Genomic DNA, 11,691 nt, shown 5'->3' with positions numbered 1-11,691 from the left:
GTTTCAGCCTAGCACAAAACTTAAAAGGCCTACCTGGGCTGAAGCTTGAAACGCTTGTCTCAGCTTGTAACGCTCCAGACTAAATGCCGTTACACTACCTTTTCAGCCAAGACACAAACAACTGCAATTCAACTAATCTTATTGTCGAATTAAACTGCTTCATCGTAAAATACAACATAGGATATTTCAAACGTTTTGTTTCACAGACCGACGGATGAAGGTATGGAATTAAATTGTTGAAATACTCCGTATGCAAGTAATTCACACGAAAATACAATATAGGGAGAAAATTTTTTTTATTCAGTTTTCTGTGGTTCATCGACAGGCTACACATATTGGGCATCCTCATAAAAAAATCAAGTCAATTCGTTGATTAGTTTGTGAGTAATCGTGTTCGCCAATTTGAAAAACGCGGTATCGAGAAAAACGCTATTAAAGGGTGTTCCACATCAAATTGCATCACGGAAAAAAGGCTGTAGAAAATTATTTATGAGGAATTTTCTCTTGAAAATTTAAGTAGAAGTAGTTTAGAGTGTATTGCGTACACTGTATTTTTATTGCTGTCAGTTTTTCGAAAATTGTTGCCGATAGATTGAAATCTGCGTGTGTTATGGCCACCGAGATGGCGGGTGACCTTTCTAGAAGCTCAATACTAACAATTAAGCGTCTAAAAAAGTAATTGATTATTTTTGCCCTCTACACCAGACGCCCCCCTTAAAGATTTTCAGAGTGATTGCTAACTTTTAAGCTGCACGCACACTAGGCGACGGGGCATACGTCACAAAAAATATTCACTATGGATTTTGTTCTACCTATTCCAACGCGACAACAGAAACAGCGTTGGAATAGGTAGAACAAATTCCAAAGTGAATATTTTTTGTGGCGTGTGTCCTGTCGCCTCGTGAGCGAACAGCTTTATTCACGAGAAAGGCGAATAGAGACTAAATCTAACATATTATTGGTAATTATGGAATCTCTCGGTTGGTCAAGTCATACCTCCCCCTACACTACATATAGTAACAGGTTATATTACTCTGCACACAATAGTTGTCTATATTTTCACTTTTACTAAACCAATTAATGTGACAAGACAAATAAAAATGATTAATAACACAAATACAATTCACACTTTCCGCCATGTTTCAGGGAGCAATACCAGCTCACCTCGCTTAAAATAAACAAAACTTCGAGATCCATATCCCCCAAAAACACAGTCCTGGAAGAAGATATCGCGCTAATAAAAAAGGTTACCTATAGACTAAACACATGCATAGAAAACCGTACAAATTTCAGGTGTATCTAATGTTTAACCGAATTCAAACACACAAATTGAAAAAATAATACGTTGGAGACTCAGTATCCATTCTATTTAGTTCTGGGTAGAAACCGTAGCGGCATGCCTCCTACTGGCTTCAGAACCAGCTCTGCCTTCAACCTAGGCTCGTAGCTAGGATTCTCCAGCACGGCTCGACAGCGAAGAACAACGTAGAGAAGTGCAACCTTGAGTTCGTTCATCGCAAACTTTTGACCTACAACAACAAAGCGATTCGTTTCTCATTATCAAATTGACAAGAATGCATGAGTTTGAAGGTCCTACCGATACAGTTCCGACTACCGGCACTGAACGGGATATAAACATAGGGATTCCTTCGCTCCTGATTCATGGCGGTATCGAATCGTTCCGGCTTGAAACTCAACGGTTCCGGAAAGTATGCGGGATTTCGATGCATGAAATAAACCCCACAAGTGATTGTCGTGCCTGCCGGGTAACGCACACCGGACAGTTCCGTTTCTTTGTCGATCGTTCGCGAAAAGTATGGGACCGGTGAGTAGATTCTAAGAGATTCTTTGATTACGGAATCCATATACTTGAGTTGGTTCAAAATGCTGTCAGATTAGATAAAAAATAGTATCAGAAAACATATTAACGACTATATCGATTAGTGTTGTAAATTACCTTGATGTGAGTGATGGGATTGTCGTGCCTCCAAGTACGGTTGAGATTTCTTGGTGAAGTTTCTCCTGCACATCTGGATGCTTTGCCAGTAAGTATGTTATAAATGTCAGGGCACTAGAGGTCGTGTCGTGACCCTAAAAGGTTACAAAACAGTAGAAACAAAGAAAAAGGGCAAATAGATTTACAAAAAATAAATATTCGCTGAATATCTAATGAAAATAAAAAAGCAATGATATTGTTCAACTATCTGAGTGCTTTAAAAATTATAGCAGTATGTCATTACGCGGTAGCGGATAGATCCGTTAATTACAGATTGATATTCATCAACCTATTATTAGAAAATCTATACGAATCATCATCACTGCCATAGTTTCAAACGACTATAGCATTGTTGATCGATTCAGACAATTTATCTTAAAATTGTTTCGTGATGTTACGATTCGAAGTGTCTTTGCTTAGTAATTGTAATTAATTTTTAAGCAAACACTTGCATATTCAGAAAGTAAACAAAATTTCCGATGAGACTGGATCGACAATATTTTCAATTACTATCAGAATTAAATTACGAATCATAAACTGATTCACATATGCTAATTGCATAACTTGGTGTGATTAAATATAAGCAAGTTTGGTTTATTTTTAAGCAGTTTTAGCTTTTCATGAAAATAGTTTTTTAAATAAGACTCTAAACTTTACCATATTCTCTTAGATTTGTTAAATTTCCAAATTTAATGTGATTTAAACACTGGATCGCAAAAATAAAAATTTTCGTCGGGCCCTGCACAGTACGTCAAAGGGATGTAGGTTATAGTACTCACCGCGAACATGAAATTATTAACTTGGCTCCTAATCTCTTCATCGTTCAATTTCCTGCCGTTCACTTCCATTTCAAGCAATTTGTCCAGTAGGGCAACTCTTTTCTTACGATCCTCATTGACACTATTCATCTCACTCTCTGATCTATTATTATAAAGTTCCAGGCGCCTTCGGGTTATAACCTCCCTTGTGAAATCGTTGCTAATTTTTAACATTTTACGATAGGGTTGATAATGCTTGGTGAATCTGAACGTTGCATCGGAGAAACCAAGCAAATTGAACATTCGCCAGTACGTGATGTGACTTAAACTGAAACAAACAGCGATCGTGATCATAAGTGCGATGTCATTTATTGCGAAGCTTACCCAGCTACCGCCCGTACGTAGTCGGAGTCGTTCATCTGTGCACCGCACGTGACACCCATCGCAGTTTCCAGAATCACATCCAGCGTATACAACTTCATGATGGGTAAGATATCGATCGTCTGACCTCCATAACTCAACAACTTTTCAACCAAAATCTCCGACTGTTCCTGGGATGTTGGGATAAAATTCTCCAGTACTTTGAAATGAAAGGCATTCGTCAAAGCTTTCCTGTTGGCAAACCAATTTAAACCATGATCTAGAAGGATTCCCCTGCCCAGCCATTCCAGTAAAGTGTCGTATTCCTCCGATTTGCGATTGAAGCTGTTGTTTGTGGCGATTGTCTAAAAAAGACTTGATCATTCAGGATATTACAGACTACAAACCGACGCTCATACCTCCATATCTTCAGGAGAACTATGCACGATCCAAAATTTGGTGAACAAGTCGATCTTTATTCGGGTGCCATACTGTTTGGTCCATGCGTCAAGCTTTTCGTGTAGATCTTTGAAAACAAATTCAGATTAAACGGTTGATCGCACCAACGCTCAGATCCCTACCCGTTGTATCACATAACAATAGCTCAATCACGTTGCCCAGAAAGGGAAGCCCTCTGGAGCCTGGTATAGTTTCCATAGCAGTCAGAAAGCGCCTCCGATAGAGGTAAATTCTAAGCAACAAAGCTAAACACACCACAATCACTATTATGCCTATCATTGTCAGTGAACCGAGCCGTACTGAACCGATTTGTAAGGAAGTTAACCATTAAAACAGGCTCGACATTGCATTTACTGTTAGGCACTACTACGTCCGCAAATTTTAGTAGTGTGCTTCGAAACACAATAAGCGTCCGTTTTGCGCCATTTGTCGACTATCGCAATATATTGTGTTTTTCATTTGATTTGTACCAGTGCAGTGAAGGAAATGATAATCGAGCGTTAACGATAATTAATATGGAAATACTTTTTCCCAAAATAGCAACGATTTTCAGGAAGTTAAGTTGAATCGTAGGTGTAAGGACATTACGCCTATTATGCAATTGGTTTGGGATCCATTATCAATTTAGTGCAAAAACTGCAGCGTAGAAAGAATTTAAGATAAAGGAAACCAAAGAAAATTAAAACAAATTTACCCAAGCTAATCATTCTAGTTCTAGAAACTTTTGCGTTATTTTTGTTTCCACACTTAGAACATGTACTGTGTGGCACTGAATTTCATTGCTTTTGCTACGATGATTTTAGCGGATTGCGCACTGACTTCATCATGTTTGATGCTCTACCTACTTAAAGGAAGGACGAATACTTATCAGACTCTTCTATAGGTGTCGCGGAGTTGAAGGTTTCGAGGATATTCTAGGTGTACGATTCACTCCAAGCAAGCGATGCACAGTGGAGTAACTAGAACAAATTCTTGGCCAACAACCAAAAAATTTGATTTTTTATTTAGTTATATTTTTTTAGGTACTTAAAAGCATACTGTATATTGTGGCAAAATAAAGAGTATGCCAAAAATTGCTAAAGATTTGTTGCATGGATGGAAAATGGTGATATATTAAGGGTTTTTAATTATTTTTTATTATATATCCAGCAAAATTGCTTTCAAATGATGATGACTGTATTAAATAAGACAATATTATAACAAATGTAATAGAACACAACTATTTGTATAACCTCCGCTTGAAAATAACCGAAAATAGTAGTGTTGCTGTTTGTTGGACCAGCTTTAAAAACACCTTTTTTAAACCAGTTATTCCAAATTTGAATGACAAAAAAGTTACATTATACGGCAAGATCCGGCAAAGTTGCTGAAACAACATTACAAAACAGGATTCCGGCTATTCAAAAAACATTCAATCTCTTCCGATCTTTTCCGATCCACAAATTCCAAGCGATTTGAAAATATTGATATTTTCACTAATTTGAGGTACGCCAAAATGCTCTAGGGTCAAAAACTATGCTTGGCAAAATGAATCTATGAATATGTGCACAGGTATCCTTTTCTTCTTCCTTTTCCACTGACCAACTGTTCATGCAGCGAAAAAAAAACAAATGTATTCACAAAGATCACCTCGAAAATACTTAGTATTCGGGAGGATCTAGAAAATTGACCCCTGCACTGGTAAGTGGATAGATGCCAAATAGTCCCAAAAACCAGTTATTTTCTATTTTTAGTTCATATTAAGGCATAATAACAGCAATAGCCGCAGTAAATAGTTTTGGCCAGGATTCGACCCCAGTTACTCCTCTGTGCGATGCTACTAATTTTATCTGCGTAAGGGGCCATACACTAATTACGTAAGGGCATATGGGGGGAGGAGGAGTTTCAAAATATCTTACAAATTCTTATCTGAGGGGGAGGGAGGGTTTGTCCTTTCTTATGTAATATCATAAGGCACGTTTAAAAAATTAAATCCATTAGGAAAATATTCTTTTTAGTAAGAAAAGGGAACTATTTTCATTTGTACCATATAATCCTTGTATATCAAACAATATGAGTAATTTTTTGGCTCTTGGTTGTACATTATTTTGTTCGGGAACTGAAGCCACAATATGCCTTACAAGTTAAGAAGTGTTGGTACCCTTCGTGTTGTTAGACCGACTTTCTTCTTTTCAAACGTTCGATTCAAACCCGCAAGGTATCTGGAAAATGTTCCAACATGCGATTGTCAAAGATCTTGAGTGTCGAATATTTCCAGAGTGTGAACTGTATTTTAATTCAAGAAAATTCGAAGATGGTTAACTCGGAGCTATGCGTACGATAAGCGTCACAGCTGGAACTCAGAATAAATTCATGCCAGAAGAGGATTTAAACTCTTTTAATTCCTACATCACGAGAAAATAGATTCAAAGGAAGTGGAATATAGCAAAGCAGATTATGTGGACCAAATTGGAGTTACTGAATATCTGACAACAGATATTCTTTCTACTGGGCGACATTAGCATGCAATTAAAATTCTGCAGATGATTACAGTTAAATTTTGTCATGAGTTTTCTTGTAATTATTCTATACATATCGTTTTCGCTATCTTATTATTTGATGAATTAACAATTTGATTTTTTAATTAGGATAATCATGATAAGATCTTATGTAGGGGGAGGGGGAGTTCACAAAAATCTTACGAACTCTTATCTGGGGGGAGGGAGAGGTTGAAAAGCTCTAAAAAAGCCTTACGTAATTAGTGTACGGCCCCTTAATTGAATGGGCCACAATATATTGCATATTTCTTCTCTGCTCTTAGCTAAATTTTTCCATTTTAAATCCATACTAAGCTCAAAATCATTCCAAACCAGATTCTACACCAACACGATTTTAATGTGAGGTTGCTACGTATCACGTATTGTACAACGAACAGTTCAAAATCGAAATTGCAGACCCCTCCGAAATTTTTTTCTGTGTCCGCCCTTGGATCAAGCTATACTAAACAACGATATTGTTATCACCCATGGTATGGACGTTTCTGGTCTCGCTCCGCTGCGTATGTATGTTGATCGGGGAAACCTAGAAAGCACATTGCATATTTTTTCGGGAGTATCTGGGGCTCCTGCGTGCTTTGTCTGTTACATTGTACAAGATTACCTTAGTATGGTATCTCTCGCATAACTCCATCCCAGTTGAAAGTGTTCTTGAAGAACACCGCATGGCTAGCTCACCTTTTTTCTTGATCTCAAGGTCGGTTACCGTTCTCGGGAGGACTCACTGTACTTACCACTTATAATCTGGTCAAAGCGAACCAATATAAAACCAACCGACACAGAAAAGGGCTCTCTTATAAGAACGAAAAGAAAATGTATATAATTTTACAATTTATTTAGCGGTTGAATTTCGGCGCCGAAAGAAAAACGTTGGGGCTCTTCGACGATCCAGCATTGGAGGGGGGGAGAGAGAGAGAGAGAGAGAGAGAGAGAGAGAGAGAGAGAGAGAGAGCGGAGGTAACGTACTTGAAGCTACTTCACTGCCAGTGGTCGCTCTGTTCTACACAGCAAAAAAAAATCATGTAACTTTACGTCTTGCCAGATGCACATAAAAGGAGTTCTTTACGCTGCGTTGTTTACGTCAAATGTATTTTTCATTTTTTCTAAGAGTGTACGTAACGGACGAAACGACTGCCAGTGGAGATTTTAGCGTCCTCTGTTGGGGTGGTAACGAGAAGCCTCACATGTAATGTTGTGCGCTAACTTTTAGGTGGCCGTAGCATGCGTCTAAACTTTTACCGTACCAAGGTGCTCACGTGGACTTCGGAGTGGAGCTGGTAGTTTGATGGTTCTACGATGTTCGTATAACTCTAGAGCAATCCTTTGGGAAACAGATAGCGGCGGACGGTGGTTCAGGGCCAGTATTACAGTTGGGTTGTTCATATGCCGAAACCATTGAGCCATCGGCCCACACCGTTGCACTTCTCCTACTCTGTACTGTCTTTTAACGACCTTTAGACTTTTTGATCTTAAGCGTTTTGTAACTCGATCCAAATTGACCTTGCTCATTCATCATCATTTCCCAGAAACCCTTCGATGTCCAATTCCTCTTATTCTCTTTCTCTCTCACGTCCTCCTTCTCTCTCTCTCCCTCTCTTAGCTTTCCCGGAAACAGCAGGTTTGTTCCAGTACCAGTAGAAAGTGGAAGTACACCAGAGAAAATCGTTCCCGTACTTTCTTTTTCTCTTTTTGCCTTTCTCAATAGAAAGGTATTGCAATTGCTCTGAAAACCGACTTTTTAAAGGAGGCCCGAGTGACATATACCATTCGATTCAGTTCATCGAGTTCGGCAAATGTCTGTGTGTATGTATGTGTGTATGTATGTATGTGTGTGTGTGTGCGTCTGTGTGTGTATGTGACCAAAAATGTCACTCATTTTTCTCAGAGATGGCTGAACCGATTTTGACAAACTTAGTCTCAAATGAAAGGTGCAACGTTCCCATAGGCTGCTATTCAATTTCTAATGGATCCGACCTCCGGTTCCGGAATTACAGGGTGATGAGTACGAACACGCAGAAAATGTCGATTTTAATAAATTCTGCAATGAATGTATAAAGGTGAAAATTTTTCCAAAATATGACCACAGCTGCTTCGATTTGTAGTATTAGGTCACTAACATCCATTCAAAGTCTATTTGGCCACATTGGCCACCATCATCGGTTCCGGAAGCCCCGGCGGAAGTATCTAAATTCAGAATAACAGTCACATCGGTTTCTCGGAGATGGCTATACCGAATCAACCAAACTTAGTCTCAAATGAAAGATGTTGCGTCCCCGTAAATGGCTATTAAATTTTATCCCGAAGCGACTTCCGGTTCCGGAGTAACGGGTTGTGGCGTGCGATCACATAGCAAATTGTGATTCAAACCGATACTCCGATGAAAGGAAAAACCTGGTTTAATCCACCTAGCGGTGCAATTGTGCCTTTCTCATTTCTCTAAACTATGGCACGGAGGCTTTTTATGTTCAACATAATTGTGGAAATGTCCATTACATTCTTAGTATACTTTGCACTTATACACAATGGCTTGCCAGCCACAAACTTGATGAGCTACGCATCGACGGTGAAACACTTGAAACAAAAAAATATCGTACTTACTAGCCTAATCAGCATTAGATCAATGTTATCTGCTTGCTATCTCATTTTGTCATGCGGGGGTGGGTATGTGAGGAGGGCGAAAGTCCCATGAACGAACGACTCCCCAGCTTAAATTGGTATGCTTTGTGATATAGTGGTGGTTTAAAAATGATGAGGTTGAAGGGGAAGGGTATGAGGGCTGGATGGGGTGGTGGTCTGAAGGGTGATTTAAGAAGATTTTTAAGGGAGGGGAGTGAACAGTAGAGGGGGGGGGTGTAACCCCTCTCCTTAAACCATCAACTACGCCCCTGTTAAAATCCAGAAACCTTATGCGAGTCAAAAAAAATTTGGCCCTCCGGGATTAGGTTGACGTTTTTCAGAGTGATTGCATAACCTTTCTATATGAGAAAGGCAAAAAAGTACCAAAATCCAAAAAAGTGAATCGTCGTCAAATTTTTTTTCGAGTTTGCTTCAAATCTCGACGTTTCATGCTCCTTGAAGACATTTAGCATCAAAAATAAAAATTCTATTTTTAATTTTTCCTATACTGCCCATGGCCGCAAATCAGTCCCATAAAGGTAGGAAATCCCATAGAAGACGGGACAAATATGCGATCATGGGCAGTATAGTTTATATGAGAAATTCCTGTGTGGCCGCACTCTTAAACCCGTAATTCCGGAACCAGAATTCCGATCGATCCAAAATTCAATAGCAGCCGATGGGAAGGTTGCACCTTTCATTTGAGACTAAGTTTGGGCAAATCGGTCCAGCCATCTCTGAGAAAAATGAGTGACATTATTTGACACATACGCACAAATACACACTCGGTCCTCCGGGCCGGGATTAGGTTGACGTTTATCAGAGTGATTGCATAACCTTTCTATATGAGAAAGGCAAAAAGGTAAAAATTTCGCTAAAATGTCTCTCAAACAACTTTAATTTGCAGTTCTAGGTCACCGACGGCCAAGCAAACTTTCGTTGACTACATTGACCACCATAGACGGTTCCGGAAGTGCCCAGGAAAAGCGGCCATCTTTCAAAACTAGCAAACTCATATCAGTTTCTTGGAAATGGTTGGGCCGATTTTCATAAATTTAGTCCCAAATGATAGCTATATTATCCCCACAGATGTCTATAAAATTTCGCTTATATGGTTCCGGAAATATAGACTGAACCGTCCGGTCACATATGAAATTCCCATATAAGCCGGAGCTCAAAATTTTTTTCACTGTGGGGATCCCATGAAATTTTAGAAATTGAATTCGTATTTTTATGCCAAACATCCTTAATATGCATGAAACGTCGAAATTTTATGTTATCACGAAAAAATTTTTTTTTATAAAAATCGACTTTTTGGGACTTTGCCGATTTCGCATCTTTTTCCAGTTCAATATTACCGTGGCCGTTTTTTCTTTTACAAAATTTTTGAATATATATATATGATTTCTTTTCTTATATATTTGTCATGTCATGTAATATACGTAATATATGCATTTGTCATGTAATATATGCATTTGAAAGCTATAAACAACGCAAACATTCTCGTGTTCATTATTGAGAAAGGCACAATTGCACCGCTAGGTGGATTAAAACAGGTTTTTATTCTTCTTCTAGCAAACCGTAGTAAAAAGGAGTAAATATTTTTGCTCCATTTTACAGCGGAGTGACTTTCGTGTACTGGAACAAACCTAGTGATTCTACGGCTAAACTTCTGGCACCTGACTCAACTCCACTGCGGTGTCAATCAGTCATGCAGCAACAGTTTCTGGGTTAGTAAATTTTGCATTATACAATTGGCATATGATTAGTGCGGACTATTTTGCCGTCTTTTGTCGTTGCGGATTTTCCGGTACATTCATTAGCTTCGGGTTGGTAACGGTTGAGGGATTATAGGTGCCTTGAGGGGTTATGACTGATCCAGAGGGGAACACGTCCTAGGCCCCAACGCCTGGTCTGGACGTTCCGGGGTGGGTACGAAAGTCCTCTTTTCTGCCCTCGATCAAAACAGGCAGAATTCCTATATTTCCCTCAACCGCTATGATTTACAATGTTTTTTTCTGCAACTTATCAACGCCTAATTATTGGTATAAATTTTAACGGGGTTAGCGATTAGTACAAAAACTTATCCTATGTTGAACAAAAATAACAAATATATTTTTCAATTGAATGACTAAAATAATAACAGTAATAGAGAGCCAGAAACAAAAAAAAAACTAACAAAAAAAACAAAACCATAACTTAAATATTAAATTTTAATTAATAGAATTTAATGTGGATGGCATTATATTGTCAAGAAACAGCTAACAATTAAACCGGTAACACAGGTAATGATGAAGCGAACTATTTAGGTAAGGCTGTCGCATTAGACGGTCTCATTTACGAAAGACCAATCTGCTTCCATCAATGTTCAATATCTCACGTCAGAGGACGCTATTAAGTTGGCAGACAACTTGGAGTAATTGAGAGTTAAGACGGTGGCTACATTCCATTATCCCGAAGGTATCAACGAAACCTAGGATGTGGGTCGGGAATTCATTCGTCTGATGTCTCGACTCATGTCCGATCACGACCCACGAGGCGCTCATCTTCGACGTATTCGGCTCGTGAATAGCGGTATCTACGCTTGTGGAGACGGTTACCACGATATCGGACATATTGTCTGGGGATGCGCCGAGTATTGTTCGGCCAAATCTAAACTATTTGATACCATTCGGACCCGAGGAAGATCACCCTATGTCCCGGTTCGAGATGTACTGGCAAGCCGCCATCTCCTCTATATGTCCCTCGTATGCACATTCCTAAAAAACCATCAAAATACAGATTAAACTGTCCCTATTATTTCTCTTGTCAGTCTCAGAAGTGCACTCTTCTGCCTGTACCGTGCACCAACGATGGTTTGATGCGACTTCAAGCTGACACGAAACACCTCTCAACGCGGAATCTACAGCACGAAAAACATACACGCAACTCAGCGTGTTACCGATTCACATCTGAGCCCTACTACGAA

The 11,691-nt window shown here is 39.1% G+C and overlaps 1 protein-coding gene across 1 annotated transcript; it reads right to left on the bottom strand.

Moving 5' to 3' along the window:
* Nucleotides 1-871: 871 nt before the first annotated feature.
* Nucleotides 872-4,185, bottom strand: LOC131683924 (cytochrome P450 4d2-like). Its single transcript, XM_058966334.1, has 7 exons — nucleotides 3,696-4,185; nucleotides 3,534-3,640; nucleotides 3,139-3,479; nucleotides 2,776-3,082; nucleotides 1,958-2,091; nucleotides 1,598-1,887; nucleotides 872-1,529 (listed from the first exon to the last, which is right to left on the bottom strand). Exons 1-7 carry the CDS (start codon nucleotides 3,850-3,852, stop codon nucleotides 1,366-1,368), a joined length of 1,500 nt encoding a protein of 499 aa, XP_058822317.1. The 5' UTR covers nucleotides 3,853-4,185; the 3' UTR covers nucleotides 872-1,365.
* Between the last annotated feature and the right edge of the window lie 7,506 nt (nucleotides 4,186-11,691).

This window comes from Topomyia yanbarensis, chromosome 2 (genome assembly GCF_030247195.1).
Source record: "Topomyia yanbarensis strain Yona2022 chromosome 2, ASM3024719v1, whole genome shotgun sequence".
In the NCBI taxonomy this organism is placed as follows: domain Eukaryota; kingdom Metazoa; phylum Arthropoda; class Insecta; order Diptera; family Culicidae; genus Topomyia; species Topomyia yanbarensis.
This window is presented reverse-complemented; position numbering and strand designations above follow the sequence as displayed.